Source organism: Cannabis sativa, chromosome 9, assembly GCF_029168945.1.
Source record: "Cannabis sativa cultivar Pink pepper isolate KNU-18-1 chromosome 9, ASM2916894v1, whole genome shotgun sequence".
NCBI lineage: Eukaryota > Viridiplantae > Streptophyta > Magnoliopsida > Rosales > Cannabaceae > Cannabis > Cannabis sativa.
In genome coordinates, this window is record NC_083609.1 from 38,814,391 (window position 1) to 38,837,556 (window position 23,166).

At 40.5% G+C, this 23,166-nt stretch overlaps 1 protein-coding gene across 2 annotated transcripts; it reads right to left on the minus strand.

The window, feature by feature from the left end:
• Positions 1 to 9,114: 9,114 nt before the first annotated feature.
• LOC115702065 (glucan endo-1,3-beta-glucosidase 2) lies at positions 9,115 to 12,757 on the minus strand. Of its 2 annotated transcripts, XM_030629515.2 has the most exons (4): positions 12,313 to 12,757; positions 9,906 to 11,159; positions 9,763 to 9,790; positions 9,115 to 9,587 (listed from the first exon to the last, which is right to left on the minus strand). In XM_030629515.2, the coding sequence occupies exons 1-4, from the start codon at positions 12,371 to 12,373 to the stop codon at positions 9,437 to 9,439; spliced, it is 1,494 nt and encodes a 497-aa protein (XP_030485375.2). In that variant the 5' UTR covers positions 12,374 to 12,757; the 3' UTR covers positions 9,115 to 9,436. The 2 variants fall into 2 exon arrangements, with proteins under 2 accessions (XP_030485375.2, XP_060959826.1); XM_061103843.1 differs by lacking the exon at positions 9,763 to 9,790 and having other exon boundaries at positions 9,115 to 9,611; positions 9,902 to 11,159.
• Positions 12,758 to 23,166: the final 10,409 nt, after the last annotated feature.

The following is a 23,166-nucleotide window of genomic DNA, read 5'->3' on the forward strand; positions in this document are numbered from 1 at the left end:
CGAGGCGAGGCCACTATTTATAGGGACTTAGTACATGAGGGATGGTTTCCCTTTTGCATATAATGAATAAAATAGGAAACAATATTAATTCTATAATTACAACATGAGAAATAGGAAACTAGGATGTGTTGATGTTATTCTTTGACTCAATCCCGTGATTATAAGGATTGTCTTTGCGTCTGGACACAACGAGATTAATCTCTAATATTCCATCTTTCGTGCTTCGCTCGACATAAGCACATATGCATCTTGGTCGGACATCTACCTCACCAACTTGCTCGGGCATCTAAGCGCGACGGATATTGATCAATCATAACTGGGTTGCTAGGAGTATGTTCCTCCGCCAGGTATCGAAAATATGGGACACATCTCATTTATTCCTATTGCCACGTCATGGTGCAAAAAACAGGATAACAAAGAGAAATTTGATATCTCTAGGAACTCTAGATGATGAGGGATATGAATACAAGAGTGGTAAAGGAACCATGAGAATTACTAGAGAATTAGTACAAGTTTGAGAGGTATCAAAAGGTATGGTTTGTATTTTTTTTAGATGGTAAAACAATGACTCTGCACTAGTTGTAGCAGTCACTAATTGCAATTATGATTCTAAACTCTGGCATGTCAGATTGGGTCACATTAGTAAACAAGGATTAGTAGAGCTTTCTAAACATGGTTTATTTATGAATTATACTCATGTAATTTCACCATCTTCTGAGATTTGTGTGCAGGGGAAATAACACAAGATTAAATCATCAAGCAGCAACAATAGAACAAAGAAGGTGTTGGAATAGTTGCATGATAATCTTTGGGGTGCAAGCACGATAAAGACCCCTGGTTGTAACTAATATTTTCTAACTGTTATAGATGATTATAGTTGAAAAGTATGGGTTTATCTATTAAAATAAAAATTATTGTCTTAACAAATTTAAAAATTGGAAAATCTTTGTTGAAAATCAAACTGATAAAAGGGTAAAATCATTATGAACAAACAATGGACATGAGTTTATTAATGATGAATTTGTTGAGTTGTGTGTAGAAACAGGTATTCAAAGACATAATACAGATGTCAAAAACCCTCAACAGAATGAGGTTGTTGAAAGAATGAATAGAACCTCTTAAATAAAGTAAGATGTGTCTTACTTAACTCTGTATTACCAAAGAAATATTGGGGAGAGTCTTTGAACACTTCATGTTATCTAATAAACAGAAGTCCTAGTAGAGTTAATAATCTCAAAACTCTTTAGAAATTGTGGAATGGTAAACCTCCCTCATTGGTGCATCTCAGAACTTTTGGTTGTGCAGCATATACACACAGTGTAGAAGACAAGTTGGGTAAGAGATCTATTAAATGTGTATTTTTGGGTTATCAAGTTGGTGTCGAAGATTATAGACACTTATCAGCTGAAACAAGCATGATTTTGATTAGAAGAGATGTTATTTTTGATAAAAATGATTTTCCCTTTAATAGAAATGAGAAAGGTATTTTGTTTGATATTTTAGGTAACAATTCCGAAGCTAATAAAGAGGTGAAAATCGAGGTGGAACCAGTAAAGACTACTCTAGACACACAACAACAAGGTGAAATTGATCAAGAAGTAGAAGAAGAAAGTCAAGCAAAACACCTAGGAGACTACCAATTAGATAGGGACAGGATTAGAAGGAAAATCAGACCTCCTGCTAAGTATGGTCAAGTTGATATCATCGCTTATGATCTATCTATAGCCAAAGAATCAAAGGAAGTGGTGCCAAGGAACTCTTAGGAATTTATTACGAGCAAGCACTCTAAGAAGTGGAACTCTACAATGAATGGAGAAATCAGTTCTTTGAAGAAGAACAAGACTTGGGTAGTGGTTTTAAAGCCTGAAAGATAGAAGATCATAAGGTGTAAATGGATTTTCAGAGTCAATGATGGGATAACTAAAGTTGAACTAAAGATATTCAAGGCTAGATTGGTTGCTAAGGGATTCACTCAAGTTGAAGGAGTAGACTACTTGGAAATCCTCTCTCTCCAGTAGTAAAAATGAAGACAATTAGAATGATGATTGTTATAGCAGTTCAACTTGACTGGGACATACAACAAATGGATGTTAAGACAACATTTTTATATGGAAAACTTGAAGAAACAATCTACATGGAATAACCTAAAGGATTCAAGGTGGAATCCAAGGAGGGAGAACTTATTTGTTTACTGAAAAGATCTTGATATGGTCTAAAGCAGTCCCCAAGTCAATGGTACAAGATGATTGATTCAGTTGTTACCAAGGTAGGCTACATCAAATCAAAGTATGACACATGTCTATACTTCACAAACTTGTATTCACAAGTTGTAACATTCTTACTGATATATGTAGATGACCTGCTCATCATGGGAAAAGACCAAAACTAAATAAGCAAGTTGAAGTATGTGGTGAATAGTGAATTTGAAATGAAAGATATGGGAGTTGTAAGAAAGATACTAGGTATTGAGATTCTAAGAGACATCAAGGTTGTTGTTGATACAAAAGACATACATTGATAAGGTTATTAAGAAGTTTAACATGGCAGATAGAAAGAAAACTCATGTGCCCCTACATTTTGTGTTCACTACAGAACAATCCCTAAAAGATGATGAAGCAAATTGGAAGTATTATGTATGCAATGATTAGTACCAGACCAAATATTGCATATGTTGTTAGCACTTTGAGCAGATTTATGTCCAATCCTAGTGAAGAACATTAGAAAGGACTGAAGTGGCTTCTAAGGTACCTGAAGGCAACTTTGAACTATTCTTTAAAGTTTAAAAAGGTGGGCAACAAATTAGAATTAGAAGGGTTCGTGGATGTTAATTATGCTTCCAACAGAGACACCAAAATATCTATCACTAGCTATTGTTTTTAGTCGAATTCCTTCTGCATAAATTGGAAATCGCATCTTCAACATGTGGTTGCATTATCCACTACAGAAGTTGCATTTATGGCTACCACAGAAGCCTCCAAGGAAGTAACATGGATTATGGAAATCCTACATGAAATCAACATGCAGAAAGGAAAAGTAACAATATTTTCAAACAATCAATCAGCCATTCACTTGAGCAAAAACCCAATCTACCATGAAAGATTCAAACACATTGACATAACGATGTTTTGGATCAGGGACAAGATAGAAGCTAGAAAGATCGAGCTAGAAAAGGTACCTATGGAAGAGAACCCTGTTGATGTAGGAACTAAAGTGTTGTCAGTGAACAAGTTTAAACATTGTTTGGACTTGCTCAACATTTGATCTGTTGAAAAACTCAGGTTCACTCCCCCAAGAGCAAGCTATCTTTAAATTTTTATGGATTAAGGTGAAATTTGTGGTATGTAATCCATAAAAAATTAAGATTGTAAACAAACTTCCATTTTAGTTAAGAAATTCAGTTAGGAAGTTAATTAAAAGGTTGTTAGTTTGAGCGAGTGAGAAGGAAGTTAGTTAGCTTGATAGCTTAATTAATGTATATATATATATGTAAATTCTTATACTTTGAAGAGTGTGAAAAAGAATTAGAGTTAGAGAGAGAAACACATTGAGTTATATATAGAGAGAGAGAGTCCAAGAATAGAGAGAGATTGAAGAGGAAGAACTATGGTGTTCATGGTGTCTCAAGTAGCTCAAGCATGGTGTTTTGAGAGTCTATTTCTCTCTGTTTTATTCTCATATTATAACTCACTCATTTGGTGTTTGTAAACAATCTTGCATAGTGGAGAAATTTCTTGGGGGAGAGCTAGATTAGGACTCACATTAAGATCCAAACTAGAATAAATTTTGTGTCTTTTCTCTTTTATTTTCCTTCGTGTTTCATTGTTGTTCATTATTTGTTTGATCTTCTTTTTGTTTTAAGTTTTGATGCTTTGTTTTTTTGATTTGGTTGAGTCTATGTTGTAGATTTACAACAGTATTACAATGTAGGAACAGAAAATAAGAAAGAACTTTATTGATTGGAAAAATGTGAATTGTATTACAGAGCAGAACTAATGGTACAGTATTTATATACAAAGAAGTAGAACTAAAAAGACTAATCTACCCTCCTAACTAACTAACAGAATTAACGGTCTAAGAGGCCCCCTCAAGATGAAGTGTAAACATTGTTGATACTCATCTTGGAAACTAAGCTATGAAATTGTGAAGGAAACAGGGGTTTAGTGAAGATGTCTGCGATGTTAGATTTGGAGGGAACATGGTTTGTTTTTATCTTGCCACTGTTGATTTTTTCACGGATTAGGTGACAATCTATCTCAACGTGCTTCGTACGCTCATGGAACACTGGATTTTCTGATATGTGAAGGGCTGCACTGTTGTCACAAAAAAGAGTTGATGGGAGCTTGAAACTGATGCTGAGTTCATTCATGATAGAATGAAGCCAAGAGAGCTCACAAGTGGCATTGGCCATGGCTCGATATTCGGCTCACCGAGGAGCGTGAGACAAGAAGCCGCTTCTTTGATTTCCAGGAAATGAGGGAGTTGCCAAGAAATATGCAATACCCTGAAATGGAGCGTCGAGTGTCAAGGCAAGCACCCCAATCTGCATCTGCAAAAGCGTGAAGTTGAAGTGGTGTTGGTGCAGAGGCATGGAAGAACAAGCCTTGGCCGGGAGTGCCTTTGAGATATTGGAGAATTCTGGTGGCAGCATGAAGGTGAGGTTCGCGAGGTGTTTGAAGAAATTGGCTTAATTTATTTACTGCGAAAGAGATGTCTGGCCTTGTAATTGTGAGATATATTAGCTTGCCAATGAGACTACGATATTGTGTAGGATTTTGTAATTGTTTGCCTGTCTCATTGTTGAGTTTAAGGTTTGTTTCCATGGGAGTGGAAACTGGTTTAGTGCCAAGAGTGCCAGTATCTGTTAATAGTTGAATGGTGAATGGGCGTTGAGAAACAGAGATGCCTTTTGTGGAATGGGCAATTTCAAGCCCAAGAAAGAACCGCAGCTTGCCTAAGTCTTTAAGTTTAAATTGCTTGTCGAGAGTAGTGACAAAATCAGAGAGTTCTGTAGTGTTATTGGTTGCCACTATGATATCGTCGACATAAACAAGCAAGGCCATGAAGAACCCTGCTTTGTGTTTAATAAACAGAGTGTTGTCGTTTTTTGATTGTTTGAATCCATGAGCTATGAGTGTGGTGCTTAACTTTGCATACCATTGACGGGATGATTGTTTCAAGCCATAGAGGCTTTTCTGTAATTTGCATACAGCATTTGATGGAATGGTGCCTTTGGGAGTGTATCCTTGGGGCAATGTCATATAGATGTCTTCATTGAGATCCCCATGTAAAAACGCATTGTTGATGTCCATATGATGTAAATGCCACTGTTTGATTGCAGCAAGGGCAAAAAGGAGTTTGAGAGTGTTAAATTTTGCAACAGGAGCATAAGTGTCAAAGTAATCAACACCTTGTTGTTGTGTGTAACCTTTGGCAACCAAGAGTGCTTTACATCTTTCAACAGAGCCATCTGAGTTGTATTTAATTTTATAAACCCATTTATTACTAATTGTGTGTTGTCCAGGTGGTAAGGGAACAACAATCCATGTTTCATTAGCCTCTAAAGCATCAATCTCATTATCCATTGCATTGTTCCATACTTTATGTTTGCATGCTTGTGCAAAAGTTGTGGGTTCAATGAGGTTGGCAGTAGCCAGTATTGCTGCTCGAAAAGATGCAGATAATCGATTATAGGACATGTATTTGGATAGTGGATAATGAGAACTTGTTGTATTATTTGTCATATTGCAAGTATAATCTTGCAAATATGTAGGCTTGATACGTGGTCTACCAGATTTTGTTGTTGCAGGTGCAACTTTATTATTGGTATGGGTGTTTGTTGGTGTGGGGTTATCAGAGGCAGTGGTTGAATCCAAACTGTCTGTGGACGTTGTGGGGATGGATTTTTGAGGGTGTTCAGGGGCTGGGGAAGGTATTGTATTGTTAGGTTTGTTGTGTTGTTGCTCAGGGAAAAAATTACTGATTTCAGGATTAGTTTTGTGAGTGAGCAAGGGATATATATTCTCATAAAAGATAACATCTCGAGATTGGAAGATGTGTTTAGTTTCTAGATCGAGTAATGTATAGGCCTTCATATGGTCTGGATAACCTATGAAGATACATGCTCTAGCTCGAGGAGCAAATTTGTTTGGATGTCGAATGTGGGATGCATAAGCTAAGCATCCATAGTTTCGAAGGTGCTGATATTTGGGGATTTTGTTGTATAGCAATTCGTGTGAAGTCTTGTCTTTTAGTAAGACTGAAGGTGTACGATTGAGAAGGTATACAGCAGTGTGGACCATGTAACTCCAGTATTGGAGAGGAAGATTAGATTGAAATGCAAGTGCTCTTGCAATGTTCAAGATGTGTTGGTGCTTGCGTTCCACCACAGCATTTTGCTGAGGTCTACCAACACATGAATTGTGATTTATTGTTCCTTGACTGGAATAGAATGTTGTGAGTTTTAACTCTTTAGCATTGTCAGTCCTAACAGCCTTGATTTTGGCTTTGAAATGGACATTAACATAGGTAAAGAAGTTTTGAATGATAAGTGGTGCTTCTGATTTAGCTTTTAACAGGTGTAACCATGTGTGCCGAGAATGGTCATCCACAATGGTTAGGAAATATCTATATCCTTCAATTGAAGGAATGGGATAAGGACCCCAGATGTCAAAATGTATGAGGTCAAAAGGAGCCTCTGAAAAATTATTATTGGATATAAAGGGTAATTTCTTTTGTTTAGATAGGTGACAAGTTGGACAGTTATGAGAATGATCAATAGGAAAGTTCAGTTGTTTATTTAATTTGTTTGTAATGGTTACAGATGGATGACGAAGGCGTGTATGCCATTGGTTTTTGATCATATTTACATTACAAGCAACTGAATTGACAATATCCTGTTTGATGTAGTAGAGTTGTCCAATTCTCCTAGCTGTCCCAATCTTCAAGGTCTGAAGGGGGTCCTGAATAGAACAAATGTTAGAAGTGAAAGAGAGTGTATGATGAGAATGATCTAAATAGGCACTAACAGAGAGTAAGTTGTATTGAAATTGAGGCACAAAGAGGACATTGTGTAATATAATGTCAGCAGTAAGTCTAACAGTACCAATTTTAGCAATATTAACATTTGTTCCATTTGGGAGGGTGACAGATTTATTGTTAGGTGTTGCTGTAAAAGAAGAAAAACAAGAAATATGACAGCAAACGTGGTGTGTGGCACCACTATCAATGATCCAAACATTGGGAGATAGAGGGTTGAAATTACCTGTAAAGTTGTTGATTGCAGGAATATCCGATGTTGAAGCATCAAAGGGTAGGTTGCATGGATTGAGTGAGTAAAGAAATCAACCTGATTGGCATTATCGGTGTGAATTGTGTTTGCTGTGATTCATTCTGAGAGCAAGATGCTTGCATGGTTTGGGGAGGCATTCTTGAGTGGGAACCATTGTCAGTCTTGCGGTTGTTTGTATGTGTTGGTTCATTTGTTCTTGGTTTTCCATAACCAGGAGGGAAACCATGCAAAAAATAGCATTTATCTTTGTAATGTCCTGGTTTTTGGCAGTGTGTACAGTGGGGTCGAGGCCTTTTATTTTTAGATGTTTGATTAGCCATGGGATCAGTAGTTGGTGGATTAGAGGTAGTAGCAGCAGCTGCAATGGTGGGAATATGTCTATGACCTAAAGTTCTTTGTCTTTCTTCGTTAATAACCATAGAAAAGACTTTATTGAGTGAAGGGCAAGGGTCAAGGAGAAGTATCTGGTCACGGATAGCATGAAAAGATTCATTAAGGCCGTTCAAGAATTGGAGAACTTGGTCTTGATTAAGATGGGCATGATTTTGTGTTGCAGCTTCACAAGTACATGGGATCTTGGGACGAAGTTGGTGGATTTCATCCCAAATGGCTGTAAGTTTGGTGAAATAGGCAGTGACCGAATCATCACCTTGGGTAAGATAGGTGAGATTTTCATTTAATTCAAAGATTCTAGGGCCATTCCCTTGATTGAATCTGTTGTTTAGAACTGTCCACATCTCAGAGGCAGTATCCAGATACATTATACTGCTTTTAATTTCAGGTGACACAGAGTGGAGAATCCTTGACATTACCATTTGATTACATCTCATCCAAGAACTGTAAAGATTATCACTGGGAGAAGGTTGAGGAAGAGTACCTTCAAGAAATGAGGTTTTGTTTCTGGCGCCAATGGAGAGTTTGAAGTCTCTTTGCCATGGCTGAAAATTTCGATCTGTGAGGACAGGGGTCGCGAGGGCCAGGCCTGGATGATCGGCGTTACTGAGGTAATATGGAGATCTGATATCTTCATATGCTGGTCGATCAGCTGGAGCACGAGGAACCTGGAGAGATTCAGATCGAAGAGGTGGATCGGCAGAAGCCTGAGAGGGATCGATTTGAGGATTTGTATGCGCGGAAGTGTGGGATGGTGGCTGAGCTATGGCGGCATCGACCACATGAGCAGTGGTGGTAGCTGATGTAGTCGCTCTGGTTCTCACCATTGTCAAGTTCTTGGAAGCATTCAAGGGAAATCTTGGAGCTTTATGTCATCTGATACCATATTACAATGTAGGAACAGAAAATAAGAAAGAACTTTATTGATTGGAAAAATGTGAATTGTATTACAGAGCAGAACTAATGGTACAGTATTTATATACAAAGAAGTAGAACTAAAAAGACTAATCTACCCTCCTAACTAACTAACAGAATTAACGGTCTAAGAAACAGTGCTACTAGGGAATAACAAGGCATGCAAAGTTTAAGAAATTAGATCACTTTATGCGTGATGGGATCACTAGTGAAATCGAATATGTCATGTATGTTCTTGAATTGAGAAGAAATTTAATTTTTATTGGATTTCTTGCTCAAAATGGTTGTGTAATCAAAATTGAAAAAGACTCAATGAAGGTACTCAAGGGTGCTATGACGGTGACGAAAGGAGAATTTCGAACTCTATTTTCTAGTTGGGGAGTCCATCACATTCACAGGTGTTGTAGCAATAGCCTCAAGTGTGAAAGAATTTGATGCTACAAATCTTGTAATTTTTCTAAATTTTGTAAAATTGTATTACATTTTAAGTAATAATTTATTTAGAGAAAGAATTGGCATTACTAGAAATGACTTGGATGAACTTTATTTCTGAACTTATCCTTCATGGAACTATGAAGTAAAATATTGAAGCTATGTCCAAAGGTGCCAAAGATGACATAAAAGAATTAATTAAAAATGGGTAGCCAAAATTAATAGAAATGGAAGAAAATAAAATTATGACATGAAAGAATAGGAACACCAATGCAGATTTTGCTTCGACTTGTTTTGTACAAAATTGAAGGACCACCAATTCCCAAAAAAGCTCCTCCTATGCCATCTCCATCTACCTCAAAATTTATGAGATTACAACTGCAAGTGTTCAAAACTACAATAATCTTTCTACAAATAAGCCGCAAAGGAGAAAACAACGCCAATCATCACCACAAGTCTCATGAAAGCACTTCTGTGAAAGTAGTCTGCAGGAGAATCTGAACTAGTTGAATTGAACGACGGCATGGTAACATTTACCAGGGTACCATTCATCCCCAAACTGAGAATTGACAAATGAATTACACTGAGTTAATAATGAGACTAAATGACAGGTTTTCTAAAAAATCTTTTTGTTTGCAAATTTACCAAATAGTTTAACACATTGCTTTTCCCAAAGCTATACCAAATCTTTTTGTCGGACAAGTGGTGTATAAAAGAAAATAGAAGAGCTATACCTTCCAGTAAATACGCAGGAACCATGACCTGCACCGTTGATACAACGAAAAGTTAAGGGCAGACATCCATAAAATAATAGTAGTCTGCAAGCCAAATCAATATAATAAGAAAATGTGTGGGAGTGAAACTGAAGTTTACTTACTTGGATCCGTAGTTGTAATTGTAGCTACCCCATTGAAGTCACATGATCCAGCTGCCTTCCCCATCTTATGATAATATGCATCAAAAGCATAAGTTGCATGAGCAGCTACATCATCTGGCTCATAGCAGGGCTGTCCCTGCAGCAAGGCTGAGCAGTCCACTTTGCCAGGACCACAAGCCCAGTCAAGTGCAGCCTGCAACATCTTTTTATCAGCGCCTTCCTTGGCCGTGCAGTAGGTCTGGTTTGTTGTATCATTCGACAGCACATTTCCTGATCCTGTCAAGCGCATAATGTATACAGGCTCGCCATTGGCATTAAACAATCCCCAGTTTTTCTCTGAGATCGATCCAACTTTCGTATCCTCATTGTAAAGCTCGTAAATGAAAGTACTAACAGCCATCCCAGGGCGTTTGGGAGTTCCAGTATTGTTCAACACATGTCTTATCAGATTGCTGTTATAAGTATTGGCATTCTCTATTGTTGCATCAGGTTCACTGGCATCACCTTTGGAAGGCCAGCCTGATTCTGTCACCACCACTGGAATGTTAGTAAAGTTAAGAAAAGCCATGGCAGAATAGGCAGCATCAACCACTGCATCAAACACATTAGTGTAGTGGAGAAGTGTGTTAGAATCAACCGCTTCCTTGTTCGGAGAAAGAGGCTCGAATAGAGCATAATCCAGCGGAATAACACCATTTGCTTGCATGTAATCATAGTATGGGTAGATATTGAGCATGAGATATGATCCTGTGGACTGCAAGAAATTGAGCATAGGGACCAATACTGGATTCAATGAGTGGTTAAAGAAGGCTTGAGAAGGTGGGAATGAGTCGAGGATTATAGAGGAAGGAAGGGGCGTTGAGACTTTGATTTGGCGGTCGAGATTGGATGCAACAAGGGCTGACTGAACGTACTTGAGAGCATTGACAAGGATTCTTGCAGCATTAGGAAGGGAAGTAAAAACCTCAGAGCCAACACATATTGCAGTGATATTAGTGGCAGGGTAATGAGCTACAATATTCTGAGAAACCCAATTAGCTGCAGTGGAATTGGATTGGCCAATGCCAAGAAGCTGTTCGTTGGGAATAGAGACAACAACTTGAATTCCTGTATTTGCAAGGGCAACAAGCATACCACGGTCAGCATCATAGAGCCGAACATGTCTAATTTGTTGGGCTTTGAGGAGAGCTGCTACTTGTGTAGGGTGTGGCATATCCGATAGGTCAGTTCCAATATTCACGCCAATGAACGCATCTAAAATATAAACACACAACAAAAGTCACAGCCATAAATAAGGCGTTTATGGAATTGGAATGGCATTTTCGTTGTCGTTTAATTAAAGAGTTATAAACATATTATTGTCCTTAAACACTACACATGGAAAAAGCAACACACTTTAAAGTTTCAAGGTTTTTTCTTCAAGGAAAATAAGTACTATAATAAGCAAAAACATGACCCAACTGGCATTAAATCACTATAGAGTGTGCAAGCAATGTCTTAATTCAAATTCCAAGAACTTACGCAGAGATCCAGTGGTGTTTGACCATTTACACTAATAACCAAGGCTAATGGGAACAAGTGATCCATTAGCTGGAAGACAATGCTGGTGGGTGGGTGCCCTTTTATATTTTATTACAAAAATGACATAAATGAAGACAAGAATGGTGATTATCTCGGAACTCAAACTCTTGCTTTAGTGGAAATGAAAAATCCAAATCCATTTAAAACACATTTATTAAGTACTCCCGGAACACAACACAATAAAGTACCCGCCTGATATATGAAAACAGAGTTTTGGACTGGGGTTCGAGGTCTAGAATAGCATGCATATATTATATATAATAATATTGTGGCATATTTTTGTTCAAGTAAAAGTGAAAATAATATTTAAACATGAACTATTAAGAGAAAAAAGAAAGCCTTTGCTTGCATTTATTTTGCCATTATCATCTGACCTACTTCAACCTCAAGGCTAATCATGCCTATCGAACTCTTTAAATTACAAAAACTGAGAGTGAAAACATAAAATGAAAACAAATATTATAAATGCCCCTCTTAAGTCTAACCACCAATATTAAAACCAGATAGTTTAAATGTTTAAATCATTAATGTGCTCAGACAATTATGCTTGCTCACATATAACATAAAAATGAAAGCCAACGATTTTCATGTATGCAAACCGAGTAGTTTAAAAGATTTTTGGGCATTTAGGAGAGAGGGAACTGTTGGTCTAACAGTAAGTAAAGATGCAATCTATCAGTGTGAACCAATGTTTTGTTTATTATGTGAAGAAAGATTAGAAAAAAAGTGGAAAAAAGAGAGGTTGCAACTAAACATTTGGAGTATGATCTCTCAGCAGTAGAGTTTTTAACAAGAATGAAACTGAGCTAAGGGGGAAAAAGTTTACCTTCATCAGCTGTAGCAGTGGAAGCAGTTAACAAAAACAAAAGAAACAATAGCACACCCATAGAAAGAATATTATTCAAATCCACCAAAAACCCTCTTAAAAGATCTTAAAGAACAATAAGATTAGAGAGATAGAGAGAGAGAGAGAGAGAGAGAGAGAGAGAGAATGAGTATTGAACTAGCCAACTGGGAACGTAAATGACCAGTGAGAAAGGAAAGTGAAGTTAATAAAGGGTGGATTAAATATGTGGGGGAGTAAGGATATATGACCTGAAGAGAGAGAGAGAGAGAGAGAGAGAGAGAGAGAGAGAGAGAGAGAGAGAGAGAGAGAGAGAGAGAGAGAGAGAGAGAGAGAGAGAGAAGAGTGGTTCCCACAAATCACGTGGAAAGATTGCAGGGAAGCAACGGTCCAAATTTCATCTTCATAAGATCACAGTAAGCAGTGTAGAGTGGAGGTTGATTCCAAAGCCAAAGCTAGTCATGTAGACTCAACTTTATGCTGTTGACTGTTGAGTAGCCGTTGTATTTGTCTTCTGTTTTTATGTACGAGAGACTGAGAACATAGTTCATGTTTCTTTCTATTATTATTATTATTATTATGTTTTTGCTCAAATGCTTTCTATTATTTTGCTTTTAAGTCTTTACTTATTTATGTAACAACCCCCTCATGACACATTATTTCCAGTCCACAAACTTTACTACTAACCAAGACACTTTTTTTCAAGGGAAATTTCACTATTTGCCCCTAATAAAATACTTCATATCAAAATTTATACCCTCCATTAATTTGTACAAAACAATTCCACTATTACTTATTTCTACCTAAAATACCCCTCAAATTTAATTTTCCTACTCTCTCTCTGTCTTTCCGTCTCTCTCTCTCTCTCTCTCTCTCTCTCTCTCTCTCTCTCTCTCTCTCTCTCTCTCTCTCTCTCTCTCTCTCTCTCTCTCTCTCTCTCTCTCTCTCTCTCTCTCTCTCTCTCTCTCTCTCGTTCCCTCTTCAACTTCGACGTTGCCCCACGACAACGACCCAATGACCCTACAACGCACTCCACGACCACGACCCCACTCCGGCCATCCACCCACAACCCCGACCCAACACTCTCTCTATCTACTAGTCTCTTTCTCTCTTTCTCTCTGTCTCTGCTCTCGAGCTTGACCCACACCACCACGGCCGACATTGGAACCCAACCAAGCATCAGTCGAAACCACCACGAACCGTCGCCGCCACCACGACCCGTGTTGTCGAAACGAACAGCGGTCGTAGCCACCACAACCACGAATCGTCGCCACCACAACCACTAACAGTCAAAGGTAAGTTTTTTTCTTATTAAAAATTAGAATTTTCATAGATTTGGATGTGAATTTGTGTATGTTCTTCTGATTAGATTGTTTTAGATTGTGTATGCGAATTTGGATGTTTTTCTGCATGTTAATCACTAGTGTATGTTTGTTCAAACAAGTTATCGATGACATATCGATAGGTTATCGATATAATGTCGACCAAGATTGAAAGTTGTCTGACCATTAGAATTGTCTGTGCTATTAGTGTATATCGATAGGATGTCGTTGGTGTATCGATAGGATGTCGACATAAATTGGAATAAAAGTGTAGGTCTATAATGTCGATATCATATCGACCGTATGTCGATATCTTGTCGACAATTTGATTGAATTACTTTCTGTTGATTTTATCGACATGATGTCGATATGTTATCGATAATTTTATGCAGTGCTCATTTAGTTGGAATATCGATAGCATATCGACCGTATGTCGATATGTTGTCGACCAAATTATGTAGTTGTTTACTGTTTGATAATGTTGACAGAATATCGACATATTGTTGATGTTATGTCGACCATATTTAATTTTTTGACAATAATAGTGCTTTGTTATTTATTTTTTTAGATGGCTCCGAGACTCATAATTCCAGCATCCGAGCATTTTACTGGCCACGTGACTTATAGAGGCACCGGAACTTTTGCGAAAATTAAGTCTCGGTTTGAGGAGTTCAACTTGAATAACACGACGAAGGAGAGCCGTTTCGGAAACTTTTGGAACGTCGCTCCCCTGACATTCTCCTCGGTGTTATTTCACCAGCTGATGCTGCACAAGATGTGTTGGAATTTATTTTACCAGGATCTTAGATCTACTCACAAGTATGTTTATTAACATCCTAAATATGAACTTTCTAAAACGATGAAATAAACACGTATAAAGTTTAAGAAACCTTACATTGGGTGCAGCGGAATTAAATGACTCCTTCCGTTCAGATCTCTAACCCTTGTATCCTTTCTGTCGCAGAGTATTATCAAGATCTGAAGCTGGATCTCTTTCTCTGAATCCTTGATGCTGAAACTCCTTTGCTGATGATCTTTCTTCACGATCTTCCTCACTATGATTGAGGTATTGCTTACTGTGTGTTGGCACTACTCTAATCACTAAGGTAATTTCGAAATATGAAGGAAGAAGAGAGAGAGAGGGTGGCGGCCAAGGTAGAGAGAGAAAGACTCAGGTTTTTCTGATTCAGAAGTGTAATTTTCCTGAAGCCTTCACTATCTATTTATAGCATTCCACTAGGGTTAGGTTTGAATTATTTGGCATTAAAATAATGAAAATATCAGTTTAAAATGCCTACAAAAGTAGTCGGCCATGGCTTGATGGATTTGGGCCTTGCTTTTTGCAATTTTGCAATTTTAACACTTTTGTATCTGATTTTCTCAAAAATGCCAATTTTCTAATTCAATCATTTGAATGCCAATTCTAACTATTTAATAACTACAAATAATTATTAAATAATATTGTCATTTATCATATTTATTAATTGAACCATACAAAGTATCATAATTAACAAATATGCCCCTATTAACTCTTTCTTTACAATTTCGCCCTTACTTAGTGAAAATTTCACAAATAGACATAGTCTAATTTGTGAATTATAATTGATTAATCAAAACCAATTACATGAGTCTTACAAACAATATTATCTCAACTAGTGCGGGGACCATGGGTCTATATAATCGAGCTTCCAATAAGTAGATCAAGAATTTAGCACTAAAATTCACTAATGTATTAATTCTTCGTTGAATCCACGCATAGAACTTAGAATTGCACTCTCAGTATATAGAATGCTCTATATGTTCCACCATATAGACGCATCATTAGTTATCCATTGTTATAATCCTAATTTGATCAATGATCCTCTATATGAATGATCTACAATGTAAAGGGATTAGATTATCGTAACACCCTACTATGTATTTTATCCTTAAAACACTTGACCCCGTATAAATGATATTTCAGCTTATGTGAAATGAGTACTCCACCATTTATGTTCGTTTGGTCAAGCTCGAAGGAGATCATCCTTTGCTTACTATTCGTCAGATAGAAGCTATAGATTCCGTGTTTATGCTAGCGCTCCCACTCAATTGCACTACCGTAATCCCAAAATGTACGCACCACCCTGACCTAAAAGTAGGCTTAACTAACAAATCAAAGAACACGAATAGCCTTTCAATATTGAGCCTAATCATAACAGGATTAAGAACATTTGATCTAGGATCAACTTGGCGATATCGACTCGAATAGATTTTACAGTAAGTTTAATTAAATCTAAGTCAAAGTTCAATATCGGTCCCTTCCGATGCATACTCCATGCATCCAACCTGAGCTTTACTTTAACCAATGCTCTGGAAAGAACATAGCACTTCTCCAAATGCAAGTAAACTCTTGTTGTAGATTATCACATCAGTAAAACCCTGTGTCTGATAAATCTAGGAAACTTTATTCACATAGTCATGTCTACTTTCCAATGTGATGACAGCACAATAAACATGATCAAGTATGTGAAAAGGGTTTAAGATGAATTTATAAATCAAATAGACAAGCAATTGATAAAGTGAACCATAACATACACAAATGAATGAAAAATACTTCTGTTCTTTTATTGATGTTGAATAAAATAGATTACATTGAAATGGAGTTTTATTTAGGGCATAAAACCTAACAAGATGAAGGAGTTGAAAATGCGGTTTTACATTGGTTGGAAGGAGCTCAGATTCGGAGTGCTTGAGTTTGCACTCATTACAGGCCTGGACTTCTCCACGAGGCCAACAAAAGAGGAGAAGGCTGCGTAGGTTGCTCGCTCAGGGTCAGACCGATTGATCAACAAATATTTCAACCGGTCTGGCAATGTGAAGACAGAAGCACTCCAAGATATGTTCACAAACTGTCAGAACCCGGAAGACTTGTACAAGCTTGGCTTGTGCTTGTTTGTTGAGTCAGTGCTTCTCGGTCGAGAGGCTAACGCGCTAATTACGCCTGACATACTTAGATATGTCGAAGATCTCGAGTTCTTCTTCCGGATTCCTTAGGGGAAGCACTCATTCGTCAGACTCATGCACTCGCTTCAAAAAGACATGTTGAAACAGAAGGCCAACTACGAGAAGAAGTTCGGATGTTCAGCATGAGTGCAAATACACAGCATATGGCTTCGCACCTGCAGTACAATATTGGGCGTATGAGGCCATTTTGGAGGTAGGGAAGTGTTAGGTTTTATGCCCTAAATAAAACTCTTTACAATCTGATTAGTTATCAATATAAGAAATTTGAAGTGATTGATGTTTGCATGAATTTTACATGTTAATGGTTTAATATGTTTAATATGTTTATTACATTCATACACACAAAATCAGTTAAATCCAGATCATATGTTTATTCACAATTACAGTATCGTCAACACAGTGGAATGTGATTGTGATCATATGAATCAAAAGTTTTGGTCCCTGTTTCATCAGTGTTATTGGATTTACACTAATGTGATAATCAGCGATGATGTGTACTTACACTTGGAGTAAGTATTATGTTCTTTACAGGACATTAGTAAAGTATACTAGTTTCGAATGTATGGAGTATACATTGGACTGGACCGATATTGCAACTAAGTTAACATATTACAAACTTACCGTTATACATATCTTTACAAGTCAATATCAGTAGTTGATCTTAAGATTAAAAAGAATCTAAATCCTGATATGCTTGGGCTCAACTCAGGAGTGTTATTCATGTTCTTTGATTTATTAGTTAAGCCTACTTTTGGGTCAGGGTGATACGTATATTTTGGGAACATGATAGTATGATTGAGTGGGAGTGCTGAACATAAATATGGAATCTATAGCTTCTACTGGTGTATAGAAGTTAAGTGATGATTCCCTTCGAGCTTAGCAAATAGAAGTAAATGGATGAACTCTTGTTTAACTGACTAATTATTAGATGACTAAACACCATTTACAGGTAGCTAAGTGTTTTAAGGGGCAAAATACATTGAGGGGTGAGAACGGTAAAGAAATCCCATCTCGATGTAAATCATCTATATAGAGGATCTTTAAATCACAATAAGATTATGTTGCTCCTAAAATCGCCCAATATACGTGGACCAGTCAAGAGGGGACACGTGGAGCAGATAACTTGGAAAGAACTGCTAAGTCTTTTTATGACACCAGGAAGCGCTATTCGCATGGGTCCCGGAGGATATACCCGGAGTACAAGGTACTCCCGGAAGCGAGCATAACATGAAGGCACTCCGGGATGTGTCAGGTCTCTCCCGAGAAATCAAGTCGCATTTAATGCTGCATGGGAGGAAGCGTGTTGGGACTGTAACACGCAATAAAGTCTGACGGCACAACCCCCAAACAGCAGCGCTACAGTAATGATCATTTAAGTCTAGCGACGGCTACCCTGCGAAGAGTCACGTCAATCATAAGACAAAAAGGACATTCTCCATAAAAGCCCTACAGCACCTAGGGATTTGACCATGCATCACCCATGGTATATTCATCGGAAATGCCCAACTTTATGGATACTTACAGATACATGTGTAAGAACAATTCTAGGGATTACCCCACCAAAACACTATAAATACCCCCTCAAAGCTCATTTAATGGGGTCGGAGAATCTTGGTTGCAAAAGAGCAAGAAGAGAAAAAACTCACCAAGAACATTCTTTGTATTTAAGAGAAAAACATTCTCTCAAGTGTAGAATCTGTATTAAACACATCCATTAATAGCAGTGGCTCGTGGACTAAGGCTCATTAACGCCCCAACCACGTAAAAAGTCTTCATCTCACTTTCCTACAGCTCATTATTATAATTATATTTTAACAGTTGCCGAAAACCTCGGTCAACATTTTGGTGCTTTCATTGAGAGCTGAGGAAAGCTACTTCACAACAAGCATTTAACTTCACGATAATGGTGGAGACAAGAGCTACACGTCATCCTCGCCCTCTAGAAGACGCTCAAGATCCCAATGAGGAAGATGTAGCCTCAAGGGCAGCAGAGGAGTCCGAGGAAGAAGTTCCAGATGAAAACCACGAGGAACACCTCGACGAGTACGCTTACGATGATGGAAGCTACCAAGAGCTGGTGCTCCTCAGACAAAAAGCTATCGATCACGAAGCTGAGATCGAAGCTCAGAAAGTGCAAAATCAAAAGATGCATGAGGTGATGCTAGCCATGCAGAAAGCCATGGAGGCAGCTGGCATTCACGTGCATCCCAAGGCGATGGCCGCTGGACTCGACGGGGAGCCAGCGACGTCTTCGCCTAATTCCCAGCAGCAAAGGCCTAGGGAACCTAGCCCTATAAGGCACCCTGCTGAGGAAAACCAAGCAAAAAACCCTACTTCTGCCCCTGGTCGAAAGAAAAAGGCGCAGGATCCGCGAAAGGTCCGCTCGGATTTCCCTAAAGGGAAAGGTCCGCAGAGGGGCAAGCCCCAAAAAGGGAGTCTTGGCCCTCAGGATCGAGGGGACCGGAAAAGCGTTTCCGTGCACCAGGAACCAGGGGGTAGAGGAAGAGGTGGGCAGAGATGTCCACCCATTGATCTGAGAAATCAAATCAATGGGAATCAAGGTGACCTCCGGGATCACCTTGACCAAAAAAGATACAGACCCGTAGCCTCCTCGGGTACTGTAAACGAAGGGATTATGGCAGAACTTGCCATACTCCGGAAAGATATTGCCCGAGTCTCCCGGAGGCAGAAGGGAGATGACTCCGACTCGGACAGTGAGGATCGGGAGCCTTGTGCTAAACATATCTTAGAGGCGGAGCTCCCTAAAAACTTCAAGATGCCCGAAATGGCGGCATATACTGGGAACTCCGACCCCAGTGATCACTTGTCACGATTCAACCGAGTCATGACAGTCATGCGGGTCAGCAATGACGCCAAATGCCTATGCTTCCCCCTCACTCTGAGCGGTTCGACAGAGGAATGGTTCAAGAAATTGGAACCAGGATCGGTGGGATGTTGGAACAAACTCCAAACCAACTTCCGCAGACAATTTGTCGCCGCCAGGAAGGTCAATTTGGAGGTTAGTGCCTTGACCAACATCAAGCAACTGCCCACCGAGACCTTGAAGAATTACATCAAGAGGTTCCGAGAGGAAGCCTCGAAGACCAAGAAGGTCGACGACGGACAACAGCTTGCGCTTCTCCAAGCTGGAATCCGCACCGGGACTCCCTTCTGGAACGAGTTACAGCAAGAAGGCGCTGCTAGCCTTCAGGACTTCCAGAAGCGAGTCCAAAAATATATTAACCTCGAAGAAGCCCAAATCGTGGCTTACGGAGGCTATTATCCCACCGGGATAGCAGGATACATGCCAGGAGTATCGCCCTCGGGTACTGTCCCGACCGCGACCCCTCCGATAAGTGGCATACAGTTTTCTGCTACTCCGGATACGCCTGTGGCCAAGCTTTGCCCCCGCATCTTCCCATTACGGCAACCCGTCCGGGTGAATGGACGGACTCCTTCACAGCTGCCCCAACCGCTAGCTTAACGAGGCCGTGGTCGAGAAGCAAAAGGTCTTCCAAGGGCAGACCCGAACGGAGAGAAGCGCCAAAAGAAGGGGTACACACCCCAATACACCCAAGACACAGAGCTCACGGACTCTCAGGAACGTGTCTATTTTGCCACAAGGCAGAATACGCACTACCGGAGACCCCAGCCATTGTACAGAGACAGCTCCCGGAGAGATCCGAGTAAAAGGTGCGAGTACCACAACGACATTGGCCAAAGCACCAACGAGTGTAAAAATCTCAAAGATGAGATTGAGAATCTGATCCGATTGGGCCACCTCTATGAGTGGATCAAAAATAGGTTGCCCCACCTTAACCCGGGGCCGGTGGCAGGGGGTATGCCTTCGGGAACACCAGGGGGTACAGCAGGAGTATTGCCTCCAGCTGCTCCCGCAGGTGACACCCAGCATATACCCGGACTACCGCCCCGGCCTAATGGACGGGTAGCCATGATCTCCGGAGGTCCCCATATCGGAGGAAACACTCGAAAGGAGCGAAAGAGATATGCCGAGGCCGCAAGACACAGTGAGGTGTGGGAGGTCACTCAACTCCCAGCTCAAAGGCCTCGGCTAATGGACCAACCCATAACGTTCACGGAAGAAGACGCCAAGACGGTGCGCTTTCCTCATCACGACCCGCTGGTCATAGAGACCCCCATCTCAAATAAAGTGGTGGCTAGGGTCCTGATTGACAATGGAAGTTCCGTGAACTTGCTCTTCAAAGAAGCCTTCACTGCGATAGGGTTGACCGACCGGGACCTCTCTCCTAGCGGATCGCAGCTCACAGGGTTTAACGGGACAACGCTAATCCCGATGGGAAAAGTCAGGCTCCCAGTTACCCTGTGCCCGGATACCCCCCAGAGCACGTTCAAGTATTGCACCTTCGTGGTGGTAGACTGTCCAACAGCCTACAACGCAATCTTAGGCCGACCGGCCCTCGTCGACTTTGGTGCAATAACTTCAATCCGACACCTATGCCTAAAATTCCCTACCCGTGAAGCCGAGCCTGAATCCATGAGGGGAAATCAAGGAGAGGCCAGGCAATGTTACAATGTTGCCACCCACTTGCCAGTACTCATGGTACGGGGGCCCCCTGAAATAGAGAAGGCTGAAGAAGACGAGCTGGATCCTCGCATAGGATCCGAAAGGGTCGTAGAACCAATGGAGGACGTCGAAGAGATACCAGTGTGCGACGACGACTCCACCAAAGTACTCCGGATAGGGAGAAGCCTAGATCCGGAGGAAAAAGATAAAATAATAAAAACACTGAAGGGCGCCATCGACATTTTCGCATGGCGCCAAGAAGACATGACCGGCATCAGCCCTCATGTCATCACCCATGTACTCAACGTCAACCCGGACATGCCCCCTGTACAGCAAAAGAGACGCCCGCTCGACTCGGTGAAAGCCGAGGCCTTAGAGAAAGAGGTGGATAAACTTTTGTCCAATAGCATGATCCGCGACGTATACTATCCGGAATGGCTGGCCAATCCGGTCCTGGTGCCCAAGCCAAACGGGACTTGGCGGGTTTGTATAGATTTCACAGATCTAAACAAAGCCTGCCCAAAGGACTGCTTTCCGCTGCCCAGGATCGACCAGATGGTGGACGCCACGTCCGGATTTAAACTGCTATCTTTCATGGATGCCTATGCTGGGTACAACCAAATAAAAATGCATACGGCAGACCAGGAGTGCACTAGCTTCAGGACCGATAAGGGGGTATACTGTTACCTAGTCATGCCTTTCAGACTGAAAAACGCCGGAGCAACCTATCAAAGAATGGTTAACCGGATGTTTAAAAGCCTCCTGGGACGAAACATGGAAGTATATGTAGACGACATGCTCGTCAAATCCAAAGCATGCAACAGCCATGCAAACGACTTAGAGGAATGTTTCGAAGTCGTCCGAAGATACGGCATGAAGCTCAATCCGAAAAAATGCACCTTCGGGGTCAAGTCGGGAAAATTCCTGGGCTTCATAGTCAGCCAGAGGGGGATCGAGGCAAACTCGGAGAAAATCCAAGCTCTCCTGGACATGCCATCCCCCAAGAAACATAAGGACGTGCAAAGTTTGACCGGAAAGGTAGCCGCACTGAGCCGCTTCATCTCACGGTCCACGGACAAGTGCATACCCTTCTTCAACATACTGAAGAAATGCCAAAAGTTCGAATGGACGGATGAATGCGAGGAGGCATTCAAAAGGTTAAAAGACCACATGGCTAAGCCTCCTATCCTGTCAAAACCCGTCCTTGGATAAGACTTGTTCCTCTACCTGGCCGTCTCCGAGCATGCGGTCAGTGCCGCATTGGTCCGGGAGGAAGAAAAAATTCAGCACCCCGTGTACTATGTTAGTAAACGCATGGTAGGGGCCGAGACAAGGTACCCGGTTATTGAAAAGTTAGTATTCTGCCTCCTGATGGCATCACGGAAGTTGAGACCATACTTCCAAGCCCATCCGATCAGAATTTTGACCAATCATCCACTCCGGCAAGTTCTCCAGAAACCTGAAGCCTCCGGAAGACTCCTCAAATGGGCAATGGAACTGAGTCAGTTCGACTTGCATTACGTGCCCCGGATTTCCATAAAAGGCCAAGCCTTGGTGGACTTCATCACCGAATGTAATGAAGCCGAGGCAACAGCCAATACACCGGAGCCACCCATCCCCACTTGGAGAGTATTTGTGGATGGAGCTTCAAATGAAAACGGTTCAGGAGCCGGAGTGGCTATGATATCGCCTACTGGGTTGCGGCTCCAGGCAGCACTCCGATTCAACTTCACAGCTTCGAATAATGAAGCCGAATATGAGGCCCTGGTAGCAGGGCTAAAATTGGCTAAAGCTGTAGGAGCCAAGAGGGTGGAAGTCTACAGCGATTCTCAGCTGGTAGTAAACCAAGTTTCCGGAGAATACCAAACTCGCGGCGAAAGGATGGCCGCGTACGTAACAATAGTCCGAGAGCTGCTCCACGAGTTCACGGACTATAAAATAGAAAGAATCCCCCGAGAAAAGAAC